Consider the following 22,008-nt stretch of genomic DNA (forward strand, 5'->3'; position numbering starts at 1 on the left):
AGTGGTGGATTCCTACACCAAATGGCTGGAGGTCGCACTGGTACCGTCCACTTCTACGGCGGCAGCCATCCGGGTACTACGTAAGCTGTTTGCAACCCACGGGCTCCCTGACACCCTCGTCTCGGACAATGGAACCGCATTCACGTCAGAGGAGTTCCAGACCTTCACAGCGCAGAACGCCATCCGCCACATCCGCTCAGCACCATTCCACCCTGCCACCAATGGCCAAGCGGAGCGCATGGTGCGGACCACCAAGGACAGCCTCCGCCGCATAACACAAGGGGACTGGGAATACCGCCTTGCCGCATTTCTTCTAGCACAGCACAGCACCCCAAGCACAACGACGGGCCGGAGCCCAGCTGAACTACTCATGGGCCGGCGCCTTGCAACTAGACTGGACCGACTTCACCCCGACAGAGCTCAGGATGAGGTAGTGGTGGGGAAAGGCAGGAACCCCCGGACATTTGTGGCCCAGGATCCAGTGTATGCAAAGAATTTTGGGGCAGGCCCAGCATGGGTACCCGCCACAGTCACCAAGGTGACCGGTCCCGTGTCGTACGAGGTACTAACGGAAGGGGGGCAATGTTGGCGCCGCCACTGCGACCAGCTACGGCGACGATTCCCAGGAGGAACCCGGGAGGAGAGCGGGACAGAGGGGTCCCAAGGGGACAGCAGGGCAGTGAGGCCTGTAGAGCGAGAGGGGTGGGCAGGGGAAGCAGAAGCAGTAGGCACAGAGGGGCGCCCCGAGGCTGGAAGGACACCGGAACCAGAGTCACAACCTAGTGGTTCAGTGGCGCCAGACCAGACAGCCCCGGCACAGCCAGCAGCCTCGGAACACGAGCCAGAACCAGAACCCCTGACCAAGGAACACCCCAGGCCACAACGCACACGGAGGCGGCCAGCAGACCTTGGGGACTACGAATGCAACTTCCCGGGCAGGACTGGAACTTAGAGGGGAGGGGTGTTATGTACTGAGCTGAATCCTAGAACAATAGGATTCAGAATCAGCAGGAGCTACCCAATCCAACTCCAGGTGGAAGTGAATCCGCAACCTGATTGGCCTGCTGGAGCAGCCAATCAGGCGGCTGGCAGAAGTGAATCTGCTACCTGATTGGCCTGTAGGAGCAGCCAATCAGGCTGCAGGCAGAAGTCAATCCACAATATAATTGGCCCACAGGTGTAGCCCTGAAGTAGCCAATCACGCAAGGCCCATTGTGTAAATAATGTATATAAGCAGATGGTTTTGGGAAAAGAGCCATTCGTCTTCTCTTCTTCTCCTTGATGAATATGAGCTGAATAAAGAGCATGAAATTCACTCTCGACTCCGAGTATATTTCAGTTGGCCTGGCCAGTGACGCAGCAGGGAATCCCCCAGTCGCACAGGGCTGGCCAACCACCCCCTGCGCACGTGGGGAGGCCGTGAGAGCCCGCAACACCACCTCTTCTTTAAGGCGGAAGTGGCTTTGTTGATAGAGTTGGGTCATCTAATCCAAATTTTTTTCAAGGTGCTTTTATTATTTTCTCAGGTAGGCTCCCCGCTCCCCAGCCAGCCGCCCCTCAGTTCCATGTAAATCTCGCTTGGAAACCTGCAGAACTCCCCGCAACCTGCTTCCTTTCTTATTCTCAGGCTGAAAAACGCATGTTTTTGCATGGGAGCGGGAGTAGCAGCACATCGGCCAAACCCCCTCTACCTCTCTTAATATATTTCATCTGTCTTCTTCACCCTCACAGGCTCAAACCTTGAGAAGCTTAGCAAGGTGATGAATCAGCACGCGGCAAATCATGCCCCCCTTTACCCCCCCACCACCATCACGGGTGCCCTGGCTCATTTACTTAGCTGTTCAGTTTTACCGGCTGTAGGAACGCTTTGCTCCGTTTCCTGAGCCTGCAACCTGCCAACTCTCTCTCTCTCTCCCTCTGGTTTACGTGTGTCTATATTTAGGTCCGTGTCTGGTAGGGAACGTTCATGTAAAGAGCAGCTTCGTTGGCAGGCGAGGCAGAAAACCTTCTCGCTAGACACAAGCATTAGGCAAAAGGACCACAGGAAGAAGTTTTCAAACACGGCGTCTCTTTTTGGCGTCTCGATAACCAGGCACGGGACCACATAGAACATTGGTGGAAAGGCTCCTAAGTCCGTAGGACATTTTATTCCAAGCAGAGGCATTTTTTGGGAAGGCCTGTGTAGGTTTGGGGGTGGAGGATAGGGGGCGAGGTTAGGGGGACGGCCAGGGAACTGCCCCCAAAGTCCGGGTCCAAATTCTAGGCAAGACTGATGGGGGGGGGAGGAATGTTCAAATACAAAGTTGGAATGGGTGGAATACTCCCATTGTTCACAAAACTAACTCCATGTTGCTTTCTCATATGCATATTCACAAGTCTGTTCTGTCCCATTTTGGCATTACCTGTGGATTTGTGTTTTCTTAAAAATATTTTATTACGAAACACATGCTTAAAAACATACTTCATCTCCATGCACACAATTATAAATGTATTTTAAAGCACCGCAGTACCTTTTTTTGAGCAGAGAACCTTCATCGCAAATTATGAAGAAGTGCAAAATCTTAAGGATAACCGTTGTTCTTTTTCTTTATTAAATTTGCATACCGCTCTTCAGCTGAAAAAACAACAACATTAAAATGCAGAATAAGTACACAGAATACATAATAAAAGTAAAACCAGAGGCAAAGCAATACCCCCAAAAAACATATTTAAAAGACATAGCGTGCCAATCAGCCAAAGGCCTGGCTTCACATTCTGCACTTTTATAAGGTCTCTCTTTAATTAAGTTCCAATCCATATATTAGTCTGGGAGAGGACCTGATTCGAATCCCAGCCTCAACACCAGAAATCATTTGGTTGGGAAGTTGGAGACGCCCTGCATTTCGGGACACAGCTTTCTCCCTCTGTGATAATTTCCCCTCTATCTCATAAATACATTTTTATTGTACGTTACAAATTTTTAGCTGCTCTCCCTGGTGTTTTTAAATTGCATGTTGATTTTGCCTCTTTGTGGACTGATCTGCTTTTAAATTATATTGTGAGCTGCCGTCAGTGTTTATTTTAGACAGATGGAAGTTTTCCTAATAATAATAATCGCAAATAAAATCTGTGTCTCCTCGACCGCATAGCTGAAGCACGCTATTTTCTGAACTGAAATTGGAGCAGTATTTATATCAAAAATAAATACTCTTCTACCTTGCTCTCAGAGGAGCCCATCTCTTTCTTCCCCTTTCTAAATCAGTCACTTGTCTGAACAAACCTGGAAGGAGACAAAACCCAGAGCAGGGAATCATGCAGAGACACAACGGGCAGCTTCTTTGGTGGTTAGACACTCGGGGCTTGCAGGGAAACCTGTAATTATCTGATGAATTAAATAACCGATTTAATTCTTTGGGCATGCTAAGAGTTCTCTCCCAGCACACGACCGTGCCCCTCAGCCCAGCGTTCAGAAGCAGCTGCCTTTAAGAAGCACGCCTGTCTTGTTTTTAAACCGACAAACTACGCAAGAGCAGTTGGATGCTGTCTTGCTGGGTAGCATCTGAAACTCAGATCCAAGTCTCCCGAGTGTTTTATTTACTTTTTCCAAACAGGTCTTCCCTCCAGCGGAGCCAGCGGCGCTTCTGCACCTTCCCTTTCGCAGGCCGTTGTTTTGATAACTTTTATCCGATTCCTCCGGGGGGGGGGGATGCTATCTTGGAAGAGAAGGTCAAAGCGCCCAGATGTTTGGCTGCTATTTTCTGCCGGGGGCCTCGGGTTGCTTTTGCCGTGCCCCGGGTCTTAACTGCCCACCTCCCCGCCAGTTCCCAAGACCCCGGCTGCTCTCCGGCTTCCTCTGTTTGCTCTTGTTTGTAACTCAGCTGCAACGACGGTGTTTGTTCAATCTTTTTCCAGCTCCTGATTCCCCTGAAATCCCAGGAAGACTTGGACCGGGCAGTGGAACACTTGGACCTCAGCCCTTCTCTGAAGAGCCTAAAAGTGTTTGTGAAAACGGCAAAGAAAACAAACGTGAGAGAGCGGCTGAGCTTTTCCCACCCGACCCCCCTTCCTCCTCCTTCCATTTGTGTACAAAGCAAAAGGCGATGCTCTTGTCCCAGGGAGTCAAAACGCTCTTGCGTGTTTGAATGATGTATCACGTGGCAAATGTGTCACAAGGGCACCCTCTTAGAACTGGAATCTGGTTGTTTCGGGGGGGGGGGTTGTTCACTCAGCTCTGCTTTGGAGTCCATTTTTCTCTGCCCCATAGCCCTTCCATGATGCAGTTGCCGTCCTGTTAGCATCTAGCAGCCCTCAAGCAAAATCCAGCCTGTTTTGGGATTTGGGATAAGGAGATAAGTGTTTCCTTGCAGAATCAGACCAAGGATTCACCTATACCAGGCATCCCCAAACTTCGGCCCTCCGGATGTTTTGGACTACAGTTCCCATCATCCCTGGCCACTGGTCCTGTTAGCTAGGGATCATGGGAGTTGTAGGCCAAAGCATCTGGAGGGCCGCAGTTTGGGGGTGCCTGACCTAGACCAAGGTGGGAATGGTTGTGGTGGGGACTTTGTCAGACTGGGGCAGATGGGAGTTTTAGTTCCAGACATCTGAAGGGCGCCCGGTTGGCAAAAAGGCTATTGCGATTAATTCCTCAGCTTAACTGGAAGGATTTCCCCTTGGATGCCCTAGATTCAACCCCATGGCATGACTTTTGTGTGGCAGTGCGATATTTCTCCACACAAGCCTGCACCCTCTAGTTCCCACCCACCAGAACCGAATCTTTCCGTCTCTCTCTCACCTTCCTCGGTTGCCCGGGTCCAGCCACACACCCCTTGCCATTTCAGTCGTACCTCGGTTGACAAACGCCTTGTGACTCGAACGTTTTGGCTCCCGAACGCCGCAAACCCAGAAGTGAGTGTTCCGGTTTGTGAACGTTCTTTGGAACCCAAACGTCCGACGTGGCTTCCGATTGGCTGCAGAAGCTTCCTGCAGCCAGTCGGAAACCGCGCCTTGGTTTTTGAACATTTTGGAAGTCAAACGGACTTCTGGAACAGATCCCGTTCGACTTCTGGGGTACCACTGTATTTTGAAGCTGGAAAACACCATTTCTGGCAGGGGAACAAGTCTCCTCATGTGCCTCCCTGAGCCACTTTAGACAAAGCAAAATGCCTCAGGCTCCCCAGCCTTGGGGCCGGTGATGACTGACCCATAGATCAAAGGGAGCATTTCCCCATCAGCCTCCTTCTGCCCTCCGCCAGAGACAATGGGAGTTGTTGTCCATCCACATGGGTTCAAGTTACAAGAAAGGAGGTTCTGATAAAACACCAGGCAGGAAGAACCTTCGGACAGTAGGAGCTGTTTGACCGTGGAACAGCTGACCTTGGAAAGTGGTGGATTCTCCTTCATTGGAGAATGAATCAATTGGCTCTGCCTGTCGCTGGGTTTGGCGCCACCTACTGTTGGGCTCCCTGCTTTCTGCCCTACCAGTTCCCATGGGCGCCAGCCACTACAGATTAGAGTCCAGTGATATGTTTTGGACCGGGAGACTGAGTCCCAGTTGACCCCGGGCTTTGGCATTCACGCGTATGCCTGGAATATTTTAAGCATCCCTCCCTGCGGAGGAGTCTGAAACCTAACAGCTCCCTCTTCACATACCTTCCGTAGTCTCTGCAACCCAACAACAGCAAGCAGCACGAGATGAGGATATCCAAATCGATGGGAGATATCTTGGGGTCCCTGTACAAAGATGCAGAAAGGACACGGAAGCATTCAACAGGTCGGTGAAACGCAGCTTCTCTTTCTCCCACAGGGTCTGCCAGGGCGGTGACAACCACCGAAAACGGGGCCGCTCCAGCGCCCAGCCCCCTCCCCGAGTGTATTCTGCAACATGCCATTGATGCAGTAACAGTGCATTAGTGATGGATTTCCCTGTCTAATTTCAAGAACCAACTGATTCCAGGGGGCTGGAGCCAAAACACTAAAAGCCCAGTTTCTAGTGCAAGCTAAGCACACTTCTCAGCATTCAACACTCTCAGCAGTGCCCGATCTGATGAGCACAGTCACTGGGCAGGGGTGTGTGGCCGGAGATTTATCTGATTAGTTAAATCTATCTCCACTGTCAGAAGTAGCATGAATACCAGTTTCTGGGAATCACAGTTGATGCATTCTTGGCCTGTTTACCGGTTTCCCATATGCATCTGGCTGGCCAATGTCAGGATGCTGGACTAAATAGGCGTTGGGCCTCATCCAGCAGCTCTGCTCTCAAGGTCTTCAGATTTGACCCCATCCAGTTGCCCAACCGACAAGCTATGCCTTGATGCAACTTGCTGTTTTCCCTGTAGCTGCTCCCACCAAATGCCCCAGTCCTTTGCTGGAGAAGCGGGTCAGCTGCCGCATGTTCCCCCAGTTGCTGACACAAACCAGGGGCCTATAATTTCTGTTTAATTGTCAAAGCTTTCCTCCCTCGACGCTGCCATTGAGACTTTGCCCAGAATTCTGGGATGGTTCTTTCTGAAACAAAATGTGCTGTTACATCGAGTCACTGCAGATGCTTCTTGTACTCAAACAAAGTTAACAATATTTTTTTTTTGCTGTTTTTTCTTTTGACTGCCAGCCTGTTCTCCCTGCCACACACCAACACCAATAACCCAATGGAATTTGGAACTGGTGCCAGTTTGTTGCTGGCAGAACCCATAAACTTCCTGTTCTTCTGTAATGGGGACAACCATTGCTGAACGCAGAGTTTATGGGGCTGCTTTATTATTTATTATTACGAAGGCCAAGGCCTGGATTTTACTGAGTTGTCCTAAATAAATAACTATGGCATTAAGTGCAATTATTATTATTATTATTATTATTATTATTATTATTATTATTTATTATTATATGCCTGGGTGGAATGGAAAACTTTCACGGCTGCGGTATAGGCCCTCCAAGACAGGAAATACTGAAAATCAAAATTTCGTTTCCTTTAAACAAAGCAACTTTCTGGTCCTCATGATTATAAGGAGCGGGGGGAGAGGGCCAGGGAGAGATACACCTCAAGTTTTGATAGCAGTCTCTTGGAAGAAAAACGACCCTTGAAATGAAAAGCAGAATTGCAGAATTTGCCTGTCTTACAGCAGAGTTTCAGATACTTTGCAGTAAGGTTTTTGAAAACAAAAAAAAGATAAGTGCAATTTTCAGTGTGTGTGTGTGTACAAATACCGTATTGGCCGGAATATAAGCCGCACCTTTAAAATTCAGGGGGGGGGGAGACAACGGCCAAATATAAGTCGCTGCCTCAAAATTCTGCAGGCACTCACACCCGTTGCATTTTAGCGTATGTCTGTTTCAGCAGCGATATCGTAAAAGCCCATTTTTGTAAGGTCGCAAATTTAAGCCACACTTTAAGTTTTCACGGTCGGAATTTGGAAAAGGCTTACATTCACGCCAATACTGTATTGTTTGCTCAGGTGGAGCTATTACTAGATCACATCCATAGTCTTCCATATACCTGGGGCAGGATCCAGCCTCCTGTTTGGGTGCATGGGGGGGGCAACCATATGTGCAGTCAGATTTATAAGGGGTCGCTCGATTGCACAGATGGCGGCTGAGACCCAAGGATAATGGCTACGAGGTACGGAGCGGCTCCCCCTTGTGGCAGACGTCCATGGTGGCGCATGCTGCTGAGCCCCGTGAGTTCCTGGTTCGAGACCCCAGCGCCCCACAAAGTGTGGCACAGATGAGATGTCCTGCTTTGGGTGGCTCTGCTGTTGTTGACACCCGAAGCTGCAGGACTGGCCAGCGGCCGTTCAGGATCCTTATAACTTCGGCAGAACAGAGCCTCTCCTTCCCCTTGCTGGATCTGTGTGAGGAATGACGCCAAGACTGTGGCAATTTTTCCGATGAGCAGCTTTGGGATCTGGCTGCAAAATAACGGCGTGGAAAAAGGACATTGAAAGGCCCCAGGGCCTGCCAGCCTGGAATGGCATCTCTCTTCATGGGACATGCTGTACTTTTTAATAAGCTGGAGCGTTGGAGAACCCAACATATTTCTCTGCCCCTATCTTATTCACTTACTTAATATGTTTATTGCTTTTATAGCCTGCCGTTTTCTCCATGGAGCTCCGAGGGGGGGCATAACTGGTTTCTCCCCCTTCCTCCTTTAGCTCCCTCAAACAACCCTGCGTAGTAGGTTAGGCTGAGAAAAGGGAGTGAGTGGCCGAAGGCCACACCCGGTGAGCTTCGTGGTCGGGTGGAGATTCAAACCCTGGTCTCCCAGGTCCGACACTATTCCTCTCCCTCCCCCCACTCTCTGCCCTTTAACCCTCTCTTTTGAAAGAAATCAAGGGCGGGAGGAAGCCAAGCAGCAGAGGATTAGATTCCTAGATCTCTAAGGAGCTTGTGGAGGGGGGGGCATACATTGGCCTCCTCCCTCCCTCCCGTCTTATCCTCACAACAACCCTGTGAGGAAGATTTTGGCTGATGATCGCTGACCTGTTTTGGTGTGTGCCCCTCCCCCATTTATTTATTTATTTTATTGATAACAGCAGTTGCATAAGTAACATAAAAACCATTCAAATCCTTCCCCCTCCCCGGGGGGTGGGAGGTGAGAAGCCAAAACAGCAGGATCGTATTGCGCATAGCAATACGGCCTAGCGCTAATAGCCCCAAGTACCAACGCATTCTTGTGTGTCGCTCTCTGGATGCACGTCACAAACTTGGTGGCTGAGTGTGGACTCGAACCCGGCTCTTGACTCCCTAGCCATTGCAGCGTACTGTGCTCTGTGTGATTGCAGCCTTGCTGCGGCCCAACAGGGACGGCTTCCTTTGCTGCCATTTGTATGGAGACGTTTGCTCTTAGCATTGCCCCCCCCCCCACCGCCCCTTCTCTGCTGATAATCGGGGAACCCCTTTGGATCAGCGGGAGAACGCTTGCAGAAGGTCCCAGGCCCTGCCTCCAACATCTCCACTTAAAAACAGGACTCTTGAGTGCCGCGCCGTTACGGAGTCGCTCGCCTTTGCATGGTCCTGGGACTTTCACTTGAATCCCTGGGCCTCTTTCTGTTTTGCAGGCTCCCTGCACACCGGCCGCAGTTCCCCGCCCCCCGGGAGCGTCCCCGAAGAGCAGCAGCAGATTGCGCGCCAGGGTTCCTACACCAGCATCAACAGCGAAGGGGAATTCATCCCCGAGATGATGGACCAAAACGTAAGCTAAAGCCTGGAAGCGATTGCCCTGCCTGGCTTTGTTTGGGGAAGGGTGTAAGCAGGCAAAAAGTGAATGGGTGCCCTTTGCGAAAACAGAGCCTTTGGGTTTTTTTTTTCTCTCTGACCTCCTGGGGTTCTTCCTAAGGGAGGCGCTTCAACCATGTGTCTCTGTCAACACAGACCGTTGGGTAACGGCCCGTTGTTGATGGGAGTTGTAGTCCAACAACGTGGGGGGTCCCCAAGGTTGAAGCACTCTCATGTTGGTCTCCAACCTCATTTCCCTTAGGTTAGGTTGCTTGGGACCAATTTTATCATGTGGCACAGCTGCTCCTGGACCAGTTCAAGTGAAGGGTTGCCTTGGCGAATGTACTACCCGGCATCATCCTAATTATGATTGTTATTCCAAAAGCCTTGCACTTGGACACCTAGCCTGTCAAGGAAGATCATTTTAGAGTCTCTTTCTCCCTGAACTGCCAGCCTTCCGCATGCAGGGAGGTAGCTTTTTATTTGAAAACGGGGGAACGTTCAAATCCCATGCTTTCCTGGACTGCATCCTGAAATGGTATGGTCCAGGAAGGAGCGTATCGCAGACTAATTCTTCATGTCAGAGTTGCACCACAATACAGAAAGTCAGCTGGATTTGCCCAGGCTGAAGGAAGTCGGCCGATCTGCAAGTCTTAATACCCTCCCGTAGTGCCCAATTGGCCTCTTTTTGCATTACCTGGCTTTCCAGATCCGGGGATCCAGATCTTATGGTACATCACTCTGGCTAGACTGAAGCTGGCCTACCATTATTGCCCCTCCACCCAGGAACACAGGAAACCGAATCTGACCATTGGGCCTCACAGCTCACTATGGTCTGCACTGATTTGAAGTGGCTCTCTAGGAGTTCAGGCAGGGAGCTACCCCACGCCAGCCCTACCTGGAGATTCCAGGAACCGAACCCAGGACCCTGTGCATGCAAAGCACGTGGTTGTAGCATTTCTGGCACAGCAACTCCTGATTCGCATGCCCCCTGGCACAAGCTTCGCCGTACTACTTAACTGAAAGGCTGGAGCATTATACCATGGTCCCTGCACTATGGGAAACACCGTCCCTCTGAAAACCAGTTGCTAGGAATCACAAATGGGGAGAGGATTGTTGCAGTCCTGTCCTCCTTGCAGGCTTCCCAGAGAGCGCCCCATTTCCCTTACAAAGCCCCCGGAGGCCGCTCTCGTTGGCAAGGTGAGGTCTTTTTGTTCCGTGATGCTATCGTGACCTCTCTCATATTTTTAACATGACAACGACGAGATCCAAAATCGCTCCGGGTGAGTTTTGGCAGAAGCCGAGCACAGATGTGCAGTGCGCGCCTAGATGCCAAAAAAGGGGGAGCTTTAATTGTTTCTAAATTTTAATGCATCTTTCTCTATCTCTTTCTCTCTCTCTCTCCCCGTGCCCCCTTTCCTCCTTTCCTCTCAAAAAGTTATTGGAGCCTTTCATCAGCCCAAACGACTCGCTCTCGTCAAGCTGTCAATCCCTGGATCGATCTGGAGACAGGTAAGTCAGATATGGTTCCCTTTACAGCTGAGTCCATATCTGCCCACCCAGTCCTTGAGGTCATAGCCTGGATGGTGTCCGGCAGGTGGCAAGATGGGAGGAGAGCCTAGAGGCGCCTCACCATCACTGGAGGTCTTCAAGCAGAAGCTGGAGAGGACCATCTGTTGGGGAAGACCCTCTCTCTCAAGTTTTCCTGCACACTTAGCAAGGAACTGCATACTCTAGAACAGTGTTTCCCAACCTTGTGCCTCCAGCTGTTTTTGGACTACAATTCCCATCATTCCTGACCACTGGTCTTGCTAGCTAGGGATGATGGGAGTTGTAGTCCAAAAACAGCTGGAGGCACAAGGTTGGGAAGCACTGCTCTAGAAGGCCAAGGTCACCTCCACAAGCACTCAAGATGGGTCTCTGCTAGTTTCTCTAGTGATGAAGAACATGAGCTGAGAGGCCTCCACCTCAGATGTCACCTTAGCTGTGAACCAATTGGGTGGCCTACAGCCCTCGCTGACAGTTACAGGAGACGTATGGCCTCGGCCCAATATACCTGAAGGAGCGTCTCCACCTCCATCATTCTGCCCGGACACTGAGGTCCAGCACCGAGGGCCTTCTGGCGGTTCCCTCGTTGCGAGATGCCAAGTTGCAGGGAACTAGGCAGAGGGCCTTCTCGGTGGTGGCGCCTGCCCTGTGGAACGCCCTCCCAACAGATGTCAAAGAGGAAAACAACTACCAGACTTTTAGAAGACATCTGAAGGCAGCCCTGTTCAGGGAGGCTTTTAATGTTTAATAGATTACTGTGGGTTTTTTTTTTTCTGTTGGAAGCCGCCCAGAGTGGCAGGGGAAACCCAGCCAGATGGGCGGGGTATAAATAATAAATTATTATTATTATTATTATTATTATTATTATTATTATTATTATACCACTGACCCTCATCTCCCCCCTAAGTCTCCCTGGCAACGTCCAGTAAAAGAAACATGTGCCAGGACTTCGTCACATTTGTTCTCTCCCGTTTCCCCACACTACACTTAATTGGCGTTTGCTCCCGGGGTGTGAGAAAGCGCTACAGGCCAGGATGCCCCGTTCAGTATTTGTTTCATTAGTTGCTACCAGGAGGTGAGGGAGAAGTATGGTTGCTGCGTCTAAGGGCTGGTCAGCAGAGATTGCCGTATGAACAGCAAAATGGGGGTGATATCATTGGCCTGCCTTGCAAGTCTGTCGTTTGTGAATTGGTTCAAATGCTTCCCAAATTAAGGGGCCCCCAAAGCAGCACCTGTGAGCCTCACAAGGCCCTCAAACATCTGCCCTAGCTCCTGTCAAGGCCTCCTACTCCTTCCAGATGTTTTTTTCGGGGGGGGGGCCTTCTTGTATAGTTGGGGTTTTACCTGTTGGGTGAGGCTGTTACCTCCTTATTCGTCTGTTTTATTATTATTACTTATTTATTCAACTTCTACACTGCCCTATTACCAGAGGTCTCAGAACACAACATACAAAATCAAACCAAAAGCAGTAACCCAATAACACCCCCCCCAAAAGCCACATTCTAAAAGGGTGTTGGATGCCAATATGCCAATATGGGAAGAGGCGGTCCTTGAGGTATTGTGGTCCTGTTTGGAGTGTGCATGGCAATGTTTGGCGAGCATCACCACCTTCCCTTCTTTGAAATGGGTACATTTTTTTGAAGTACCCACAACAGTGTCATAGATTTCCAGATTTGCCCTGGGGCCCCAAAATGTTGGGGACCCCTGCTCTCAAGCAGTGTTTCTCCAGATGTTATTGACTACAGCTCCCATTGTCCCCAGCCAGTGTGACCAATGGTTAGGGATGATGTGAGTTATAGTCCAAAACATTTGGAAGCCATGAAGGATACTGACAAGCTGGAACGTGTCCACAAGAGGGTAACCAAAATGGTCAAAGGCCTGGAAACGATGCCTTATGAGGAATGGCTTAGGGAGCTGGGTATGTTTAGCCTGGAGAAGAGAAGGTTAAGGGGTGATATGATAGCCATGTTCAAATATATTAAAGGATGCCATATAGAGGAAGCAGAAAGGTTGTTTTCTGCTGCTCCAGAGAAGCGGACATGGAGCAATGGATTCAAACTACAAGAAAGAAGATTCCACCTAAACATTAGGAAGAACTTCCTGACAGTAAGAGCTGTTCGACAGTGGAATTTGCTGCCAAGGAGTGTGGTGGAGTCTCCTTCTTTGGAGGTCTTTAAGCAGAGGCTTGACAGGCATAAGTCATGAATGCTTTGATGGTGTTTCCTGCTTGGCAGGGGGTTGGACTGGATGGCCCTTGTGGTCTCTTCCAACTCTATGATTCTAGGTTTGGGTTGCAATAAAAGCGCAATATAAATGCAAAACTTTACTATTGTTTTGGTGATAGTTAGTTGTATTAGAATAAGTGATGCTGAAGACCAGGGCTATGTCACTGGGTCTAATGCACCTTTTTCTCATCCTGCAGTCCCCCCTTTAGCCAAGCACCTGTTTCAAGAAGGGACAAAGACAGCCTTGATTGCCTAGGTAAGTTCCTCTGAGCCAGCATTGCTTACGGTCGCCGAGAGAGATCTCTAGGGATGTAAGGAGGCAGCAATTTCAATCCCATCCTATGCTGGTTGCAATCAGTGCTGTTTCTGTTCCGTTGCAGTTTGGCTTCTGCCAAAACTATGTCACTTCTCTCGCTAGCTGCTGCGGCCAAAACGAATGCAGTTAATCACGTAATTAACTCCATTGCATTTCGGTGGAAGGGAAACATCAAGACAAATCGGAGAACATTATGATTTATTGGGAGGGGAGTTGTTACTTTGTTGTAACTATTTTTATTTTTGCTTTTACCTTGTATTTTTGTCTTGCGAACCGCCCTGAGATCTTGTGACAAAGGGTGGTAAAAATAAATCTCATAGTTAAAATGCAACATTCACAAACCAAAAACGAAGCGACAGCGAATGCTGCTTATGTTTGCTTGTTTTCCTGACCTCAGGCAAACATGCAAATTGTGGAAATTTCTGCTCCGGCTTCCGTTTCCAACATCCCTGGAGATACCCTGAGAATCTCATGAGACTGCTGAAGGCTAGACTGCCTCCAAGTGAGAAGTCCTTGAGTGCAAAGATGCCAGTCCATGTTTTTCCTTGGAAAGTCTGATCTCTTATATCCCTACCCGGTCATTGAAGTCTTGCATGCTCAGCTCATATCCGCCAGTTCCATTTTGTTGGCACAGTTTTGTGGAACCCGCTCCCTGCTGAACTTTAGGCCCATACTGAATAATCATTTCTCATTCTGGAGTTAGATTTTTATCTCTGTTGTATTTGTTCATCGTACTGCACGCCGCTTATAGGTTACTGCAATTCAGCAGTATGCAAAGTGCCCACACATAGATAGATAACAAAATTGCCTGAGGACTAGAACCCTGAGAAGCCTGAGGGATGGAGCTGGGCGAGCGAGCCCAGAGAACGGGCGTTTTGGAAGATGGAGAACTTCAAAATCACACATGTTAACTCGCAGAGCTCTGGTTTCAGAAGCCTTCGCTTGAGCGCACATGTGCAGCTGGTGAAATCACGGAAAATTTCATCATTGCTGCATCGTAGTAACCTCTGCTATTAAAAAATGAATGCATGGCAGGGGGCCCAGAGGATGAAAAGACAATGTTTGGCTTGCGGAGGTGCCGCTGGGCCGAGGCATGGAAGTTGAGCGTCAAATAAGGCCAAGTGATCCTGTGAAGTTTTAATATGCCCCCTGGGTCACAGCGCTCAAATTTCCCTTTAAAAGGCCGTCCGCCAGAGCCTCGAGGATGTGGCCCCCCCACCCCGGCTTGCTGTTCACGCTGATTGTGTGACCATCACTACATGCTCTGCTTCTAGAAGGGGGTGGATAGGGTGGGAGGAAAGCCCCCTTGGCTCTAAAGCAGGGTTTCCCAAACTTGGGTCTCCAGCTGTTTTTGGACTACAATTCCCATCATCTTGCAAAATCCCAGCTCAGGATGATGGGAGTTGTAGTCCAAAAACAGCTGGAGACCCAAGTTTGGGAAACCCGACTCTAAAGGGGTAACCACTGAGTAGTGGCTTTGCGAGGTCGGTGAGTTAAAAGTGTGGCAATGGAAAATTGGGCAGCGGAAGACGGCAAACCCAGAGATAAACTTTTTGCAACAATATACCTTTGAGATTTGCTGCCTAGTTAATGCTGTGCCAGCAGATAGCCCTCGAGATGCATCCATTTTGGTGATCTGTGGTGTGTGCAGGGCCGGCTCTAGGTAGACCCCTGGTGGCGCGGTGCGCCAGGGCGCCAGGCTGGTCGGTAGGGCACCGTGCGGAAACCATGCTGCACCCTGCGAGGGTGGGGGCTCCGGAGCGATCTCCACCCCTCAGCGCCAGGGTGGCCGACCTGCTCGAGACTGCCCTAGGTGTGTGTGTGTGCGCGCGCGCATATATATATATATATATATATATATATATATATATATATGCAAAATGATTATTTTTCAGCAAGAATGCACACATTCCTTGCTTTCATTTGAACTCTCCGTCATGTCTCAGAGAGGCAGCATTCTTGCACCAATTAAATGTGGCACCTAGAAGGTGGAAATTGAGTTTAGGGTGAAGCCACACTTCACCCAGTTCTTGTCACAGATATATTTTCCTCGAGGGGCCCACGTGTGATTTCTTAGCCCTTTCCCCTCTTGACAAAAGCAGCTTGGAGGAGCAGCAGCATCAACAAAATCTGCAAAAAGAATCGGAGACCCTGCCTGCACCTTACGTTTAAATCACTATAATGGGCGTGGCTTCCCCAAAGCATCCTGGGAGGTGTAGCTTGTTATGGGTGCCAAGAGAGAGAAAAATCTGGTAACCTTATGCTAAGAGATCCCTGTTCCCCTCACAGAGCTACAATTCCCAGACTTCCCTAGGAAGGGGGATCAACAACTCTAGGAATTGTAGCTGTGTGAGGGGTATAGGGATCTCTTAACAACTCTCAGAAAGGGACATGGGTGGCGCTGTGGGTTAAAGCACAGAGCCTAGGGCTTGCCGATCAGAAGGTCGGCGGTTCAAATCCCAGCGATGGGGTGAGCTCCCGTTGTTCAGTCCCAGCTCCTGCCAACCTAACAGTTCGAAAGCATGTCAAAGTGCAAGTAGATAAAGGGTACCACTCTGGCGGGAAGGTAAACAGTGTTTCCGTGTGCTGCTCTGGTTTGCCAGAAGCGGCTTTGTCATGTTGGCCACATGACCTGGAAGCTGTACAACGGCTCCCTTGGCCAATAACGCGAGATGAGCGCCGCAACCCCAGAGTCGGTCACGACTGGACCTAATGGTCAGGGGTCCCTTTACCTTTACCTAACAACTCTCAGCACCCTTAACAAACCACACATCCCAGGATCCTTTGGGGGAATCCATGGTTGCTTAAAGTGGTATGATACTGCTTTAAATGCAAGGTGCAGCTGTGGCCATAGTTTGTTGTTCTGCTCTTAATTCAACCCAAAACATGATCAGATATCTCAACATGACACACACACCCCATGTACAATCTTAACGTAAGTGCTGCCATCTTGGATTTTATTATGCTGGGGTGTTGTGGGCAAAGCACAGGGAGAGAAACTAGATGTAAGTGTCATTTCTGTGCTTTTGTCAGATTTTGACATCCCGTTTTGCGAGAGATTCGGCAAGGGAGGGACTTTTCCAAGGCAGTATCACCTGTCCCAGAGCCGCAAGGACTACAGTGACGGTAAGGCTGTTTAAATTGGTGGGTTTCCGAGGGGAAGGGTGCCGGGAGCAGCTCGGTGGGTGCCTTGGGCAGAAACTGGGAACCGGAATTGGGCTTGTTGCAGCTGCGTTGAGCACACTGGCTCTTGAGCTCTGGAGAGAGGTGCCGTTCAGGGTGGGGGCCCTGTAAGGTGGGCGCCAAATACTAGCTTTCCTTCCCCGACGTGGTGACAATGTGAGTAGACCGAATGCCTCCAGGTGGTGGACCCTGGCTGATCCACACTAGGAAAGGCCTGTAGCTGAGCGGAAGAGCACATCATTCCATGTAACCAGTGTTTTTTTATGGAGGGACACACGGGTATGCATACCCCTAAGCATTTTGTGAATATTTGAACTTCTGTCCATTTGCTGTCTTTATTTCCCCCAATTTGAACTATAAAATGCTGGTTTTCTTGATTCAAAATGAGAGAGTACCCCTAAACATTTTTAAAGAAAAAAACAAACACCATATAAGACCATATTACACTGGTCCTGAAAGACCTACATTGGTTTCCGAGCACAATTCAAAGTGTTGGTGCTGAGCTTTAAAGCCCTGAATGGCCTTGGTCCAGTATACCTGAAGGAGCGTCTCCACCCCCATCGTTCTGCCCAGACACTGAGGTCCAGCGCCGAGGGCCTTCTGGCAGTTCCCTCCCTGTGAGAAGCAAGGTTACAGGGAACTAGGCAGAGGGCCTTCTCGGTAGTGGCGCCCGCCCTGTGGAACGCCTTCCCATCAGATGTCAAGGAAATAAACAACTATCTGACTTTTAGAAGACATCTGAAGGCAGCCATGTTTAGGGAAGTTTTTAGTGTTTGATGTTTTATTGTGAATTCTTCATATTCTGTTGGGAGCTGCCCAGAGTGGCTGGGGAGGCCCGGCCAGATGGGCGGGGTATAAGTAATAAATTCTCCTCCTCCTCCTCCCCCTCCTCCTCCTCCTCCTCTGCATGCAAGTGGGCCCAAGTGTCGGTTCCCAGCATTTCAAGGTAGAACTGGGAGGAGTCACTCTCTCAAAAATCCTAGAGAGCTGCTGTCGGTCAGTGTAGAGTGACAATGCTCAGACTAGATGGACTGGTGGTCTGACTCTGTGTAAGGAAGCTTCCTGGCCGATGCAGAGCTCGGCAGGCATTCGCAGTGCACTGTGCCTACTCATAGCTTCACTTAATCCCCTTCTCCTGCCCCAAAAGGCCGGAGAACCTTCCCCAGAAGTTACGCCCCGCCAGAGAACCTCTTCCAGATCATGCCGTCCAGCAGGACGAAAAGCTTCAACGGAGACAACAAGCTTGTCACCTTGCGGTACGAGGAACGCGGGGGAAACAAGTGGTGGCACAACTGTGACAAGATATTCCAAGGTTTCGGCTCCTCTCCAGCCAAGACGAGGAACAGTAAGTGGGCCTCCCAGCAAAGGGGCTGTTGGGGATGTGGGCCGGGAAGGGTCTTCCCTACTCCAGGGTTTCCCAAAGTTGGATCTCCAGTTGTTGCTGGACTACAGCTTCCATCATCCCTAGCTAGCAGGAGCAGTGGATGATGGGAATTGTAGTCCAAAAAACAAACAAACTGGAAACCCAAGTTTGCGGAACCCTGCCTTGCTCTGTACATCATCAGCAAAACTGAATGCCGACTTGAATAACTGACACTTGGCCTGCGGAGAAATCAGGGCGTAGCTTGCAGGAAGCCTGGTTATTTATTCATTGTTATTTGTTACTTGAATTTGCACGCTGCAAATTTTCCAGCAAAATGAGAAAACCAATCAGTGTTCTGTTACAGTAATGATGAGATACGAAACCGTTTCAAAGCATAGCATGGCAACCCAGCAAATAACCCCATTTGATTACGTGGCCTATTAGAACATTTTAAAGTCCCCGTCAAGCAAACTGCCAATCATTTAAACCTATCAGTTCATGACAAATACTGTAGAGTAAACGTTCCAATGCAATTGCATGATGTAATGGACACTCCAAGGCGATCACATTTAAAGGCTGTTCAGATTGTGAAGATTTTTCATGTCCTTTGAGGTGGGTGAACACCATGATCTATAGGGGGGGCTCTGCATTTTGCCAACTTTGCAGAAACTTGGTGCTCCCACAGAGATGGAACATAGAGCAGGCCTGCATTTTGCCAGCAAAGAGGGTTTTGTTTTGTTTTGTTTTGTCAAAAAAAGCAAAGTGAGCTGGCCTTGAAGGGGTTGCTTCACTGCAAAGGAAAGGAACCTGTCGCCTTCCAGATGTTGTTGAACTGCAGCTCCCATCATCCCTCATCATTTGTCCCTAGTGGCTGGGGCTGATGGGAGTTGGAGTCCCAACAATATTGGAGGGCCATGGGTTTCCAACCCCTGCGTTGTGAGTTTGCTGGAATGAGCCTCCGCCCATCCTTCACACCAGCACCTCGACCAGTGAGAGCAGCAGCAGCAGCAGCGGGTCAGGTGGGGGAAATGAGGAAGTTAGCGGGATGGAGCAGTTAAGGCTCAGAGATGTAGGAGAGCCCTTGCACTGCCCTGACCAACAGGTAGAGGGGAGCAGGCAACCGCTTCCGTCGCCTGATTTAAGGCGCGCGCCGAAACGTAAGGTTGGGGGGCTGCATTTTGGGGTTCCCAAGCTCTTATGCTGGACGCGTAACAGGAGGCGTCCACACCCGGATTCTGCGAGGGACTGAGAGGTCTTTTTTTTTTACCATCTTTGCACTGTAAATACTATGCGCAATAAAACTCTTGAAGACAGAGCAGACTCGGACGTTGTTACTCAAAAGTAGCCGCAACGGCACCCTTACACCTTCCATTGGTAATACTCGGCTAGAGGGATCCACCAGTTGTCACAGGGAACAAAAAAAGGCCCTACAAACTCCTGGGGCAGCTGAAAGCCCCCCATCTATGGCGAACCATTAAAGGACTCCGTAAGCCTTTACGCCTGGCTGTTTTTGCCAGGGACTGCAGTAACAGGAGCGTTGTCAAGCGCCAGGCAGGCCACAGCTGTGTTTGGCTTGGAGAGTCACCAGTTGCAGAGTGTATGAAATATCAGGCTTGGAATCGTAATTGCGGCTTCGCAGACCCCCCTGGAATCAGAAAGGCTACAGCAATGCCACCCTGCCAATGTTTTTGACAATTCAGGAACAGGGATTTTCTTTCCTGAATTGAAACTGGAGGCCTGCTTCCCTCTTGCGCTCGGAAAGAGGCAGGTATCTTGGGGTTTTCGAAATGAAAACTGGTGTTCTGAAGGTGCCATCATATTCCGTGCAAGCAAAAATAAAATAAGAATGCAAACTTTGCAACTCTTTGGCACGGTGATGGCTGTACAGACCTTGGGTGTCTGTAGCCTTTCGCCCCACCCCTCCCTGACATTGGTTTGTGCCTCCCTTGTAGCACTGCAGGCCCCAGTGAACTGGAGACTTGGGAAGCTGCTGGGCCGAGGTGCCTTCGGGGAGGTCTACCTTTGCTACGACGTCGACACTGGCCGGGAGCTCTCTGTAAAGCAGGTGCCCTTTGACCCTGACAGCCAAGAGACAAGCAAAGTGAGTATGTGGACCAGATAAGACACAGTGTGAACTCTCCCCCCCCCCGCCCAAATTAACGTGTGTGTGTGTTCCTCTGTGGGGCGGGAAGGTCTGAAGGGGGCAATAAGGGGCCATAAGCAATTGAGAAGGACCTGGGACAGGCACCCCCAACCTGCTGCCCTCCAGATGTTTTGGCCTACAACTCCCATGATCCCTAGCTAACAGGACCAGTGGTCAGGGATGATGGGAATTGTATTCCAAAACATCTGGAGGGCCAAAGGTTGGGGATGCCTGACCTGGGATATCAACGAGGAAGTGTAGAGAGATTGCGCACCCTGGTTCTTTGTGCTTGGTTTTGCAGAGAAAAGTCAAGGAGGATAGACGTGTTCATGGCTAACAAAATAAAAAAATTCCTTCAGTAGCACCTTAAAGACCAACTAACATTTTATTTTGGTATGAGTTTTCATGTGCATGCACACTTCGTCAGATACACTGAAACTGAATCCACCAGACCCTTATGTATGTTCAAAGGGTGGGGTGTTCATGTTCATGGCTGTTAGACATGGCAACTTAATAGAGGGGGAGTTAATTGTTTTATTGTGTGTTCTCATTTTGTATTTTTCCGCTGTGAAGCACCCTGGGATCTTCGGATAAAGGGCAGTTTGTGCAAAACTCATTACAGTGGTACCTTGGTTCTCGAACTTAATCCGTTCCGGAAGTCCGTTTGACTCCCGAAACCATTCAACAATGAAGGCGCGGCTTCCGATTGGCCGCAGGAGCTTCCTGCACTCAAGCAGAAGCCGTGTCAGACGTTCGGCTTCCGAAAAGCGTCCGCAAACCGGAACACTTCTGGGTTTGCGGCGTTCGGGAACCGCTTTGTTCGGGAGACAAACCTTTCAAGTACCAAGGTACCACTGCACAGGAAGGGAACGTTTTAGGTGCGTCCGATATGTGTGTGACCGTGCGCATTTACGCCAGTCCCGGAAGTCCCCCAAAAATGTCACAAAAAGGGGCGACATAGGATGCGGTGGCCTTGCGAGGGCCGCACCGACGTTGCTTTTAAATAAATAAATAATAAACAAACAAATAAATAAACAAACCTTTGAAGCAATGGACCTCTCAATACACCAGGTGTTGGGCACAAACATGTTCTGCATGTGAGCTTCTCAGAGATACCTGACTGCCCAGTGGTGGAAACAGGACGCTGAAGCAAGGAAGGACCTTTTGGGTTTTCTGATCTGCAGGGTGCCCTTCCTATTTTCTTCCATATCTGTTGGGGCTTCATATTGGGAGAAGGAAGCGATTGCGTGAATTCAGCTCGCATGGACAAACCGTCTTCTGTTTTTGGAAGCCCAGGCCCGTTCCTTGCCGTGCTGCTCAGTGACGTTTCAGGGACCATCGGGGTTTGAAGTACATTAGTCCCAAACTTGCACGGACACCATCCGTGCGTGCCATGCACCCCGGAACAACTAGCTATGCCCACAGCCCCTTCCTCTTCCTCTTCCACATGCAGCTGCTTCTGTCTTTTCTGCAGGAGGTGAACGCCTTGGAATGTGAGATCCAGCTGCTCAAAACCCTCCGTCATGAGCGGATCGTCCAGTATTACGGTTGCTTACGGGACGCCGAGGAGAGAAAGCTTTCCATCTTTGTGGAATACATGCCAGGGGTAAGCCAGCCTGCATGGGCATTTTTGTCAAAGTCGTGGAGTTCTTAATAAACTCAGAGCTCCCCAACTCCAGTCCACTGAAATATACTCGGAGTCGCATAGTGATTTCATGCTCTTTATTGCAGCTTGTACAAAGTGAATGAGTGTGTTTCCCCCCCAAACCTCTGGCTATATATACATTATTTACACAATGGGTCCTGCGTGATTGGCTGATTCAACTCCCTTCCTGGAGCCTGATTGGGCTGCTCTTGGAGGCCAATCAGGTTGCTGATTCACTTCTTCCTGGAGCCTGATTGGGCTGCTGCTGCAGGCCAATCAGGTTGCTGATTCACTTCCTCCTGGAGCTGGAGTGGGCGGCTCCTGCAGACCAATCAGGTTGCTGATTCACTTCCTCATGGAGCCGGATTGGGCAGCTCCTGCAGACCAATCAGGTTT

The 22,008-nt window shown here is 49.8% G+C and overlaps 1 protein-coding gene across 2 annotated transcripts in view; it reads left to right on the plus strand.

Annotated features, from left to right (window-relative positions):
• The window catches only part of LOC118091861 (mitogen-activated protein kinase kinase kinase 3), a 94,729-nt gene that overhangs the window by 66,348 nt on the left and 6,373 nt on the right, over positions 1-22,008 (plus strand). For both annotated transcript variants that reach the window (XM_060280929.2, XM_060280930.2), the window contains exons 6-14: positions 3,892-4,005; positions 5,641-5,752; positions 9,033-9,166; positions 10,628-10,701; positions 13,160-13,218; positions 16,312-16,404; positions 17,609-17,806; positions 19,777-19,925; positions 21,442-21,573. In XM_060280929.2, the coding sequence (XP_060136912.1) occupies positions 3,892-4,005; positions 5,641-5,752; positions 9,033-9,166; positions 10,628-10,701; positions 13,160-13,218; positions 16,312-16,404; positions 17,609-17,806; positions 19,777-19,925; positions 21,442-21,573 (1,065 nt within the window). The remainder of the gene's footprint in view (positions 1-3,891; positions 4,006-5,640; positions 5,753-9,032; positions 9,167-10,627; positions 10,702-13,159; positions 13,219-16,311; positions 16,405-17,608; positions 17,807-19,776; positions 19,926-21,441; positions 21,574-22,008) is intronic.

Source organism: Zootoca vivipara, chromosome 11 (genome assembly GCF_965207765.1).
Source record: "Zootoca vivipara chromosome 11, rZooViv2.hap1.1, whole genome shotgun sequence".
In the NCBI taxonomy this organism is placed as follows: Eukaryota; Metazoa; Chordata; class Lepidosauria; order Squamata; family Lacertidae; genus Zootoca; species Zootoca vivipara.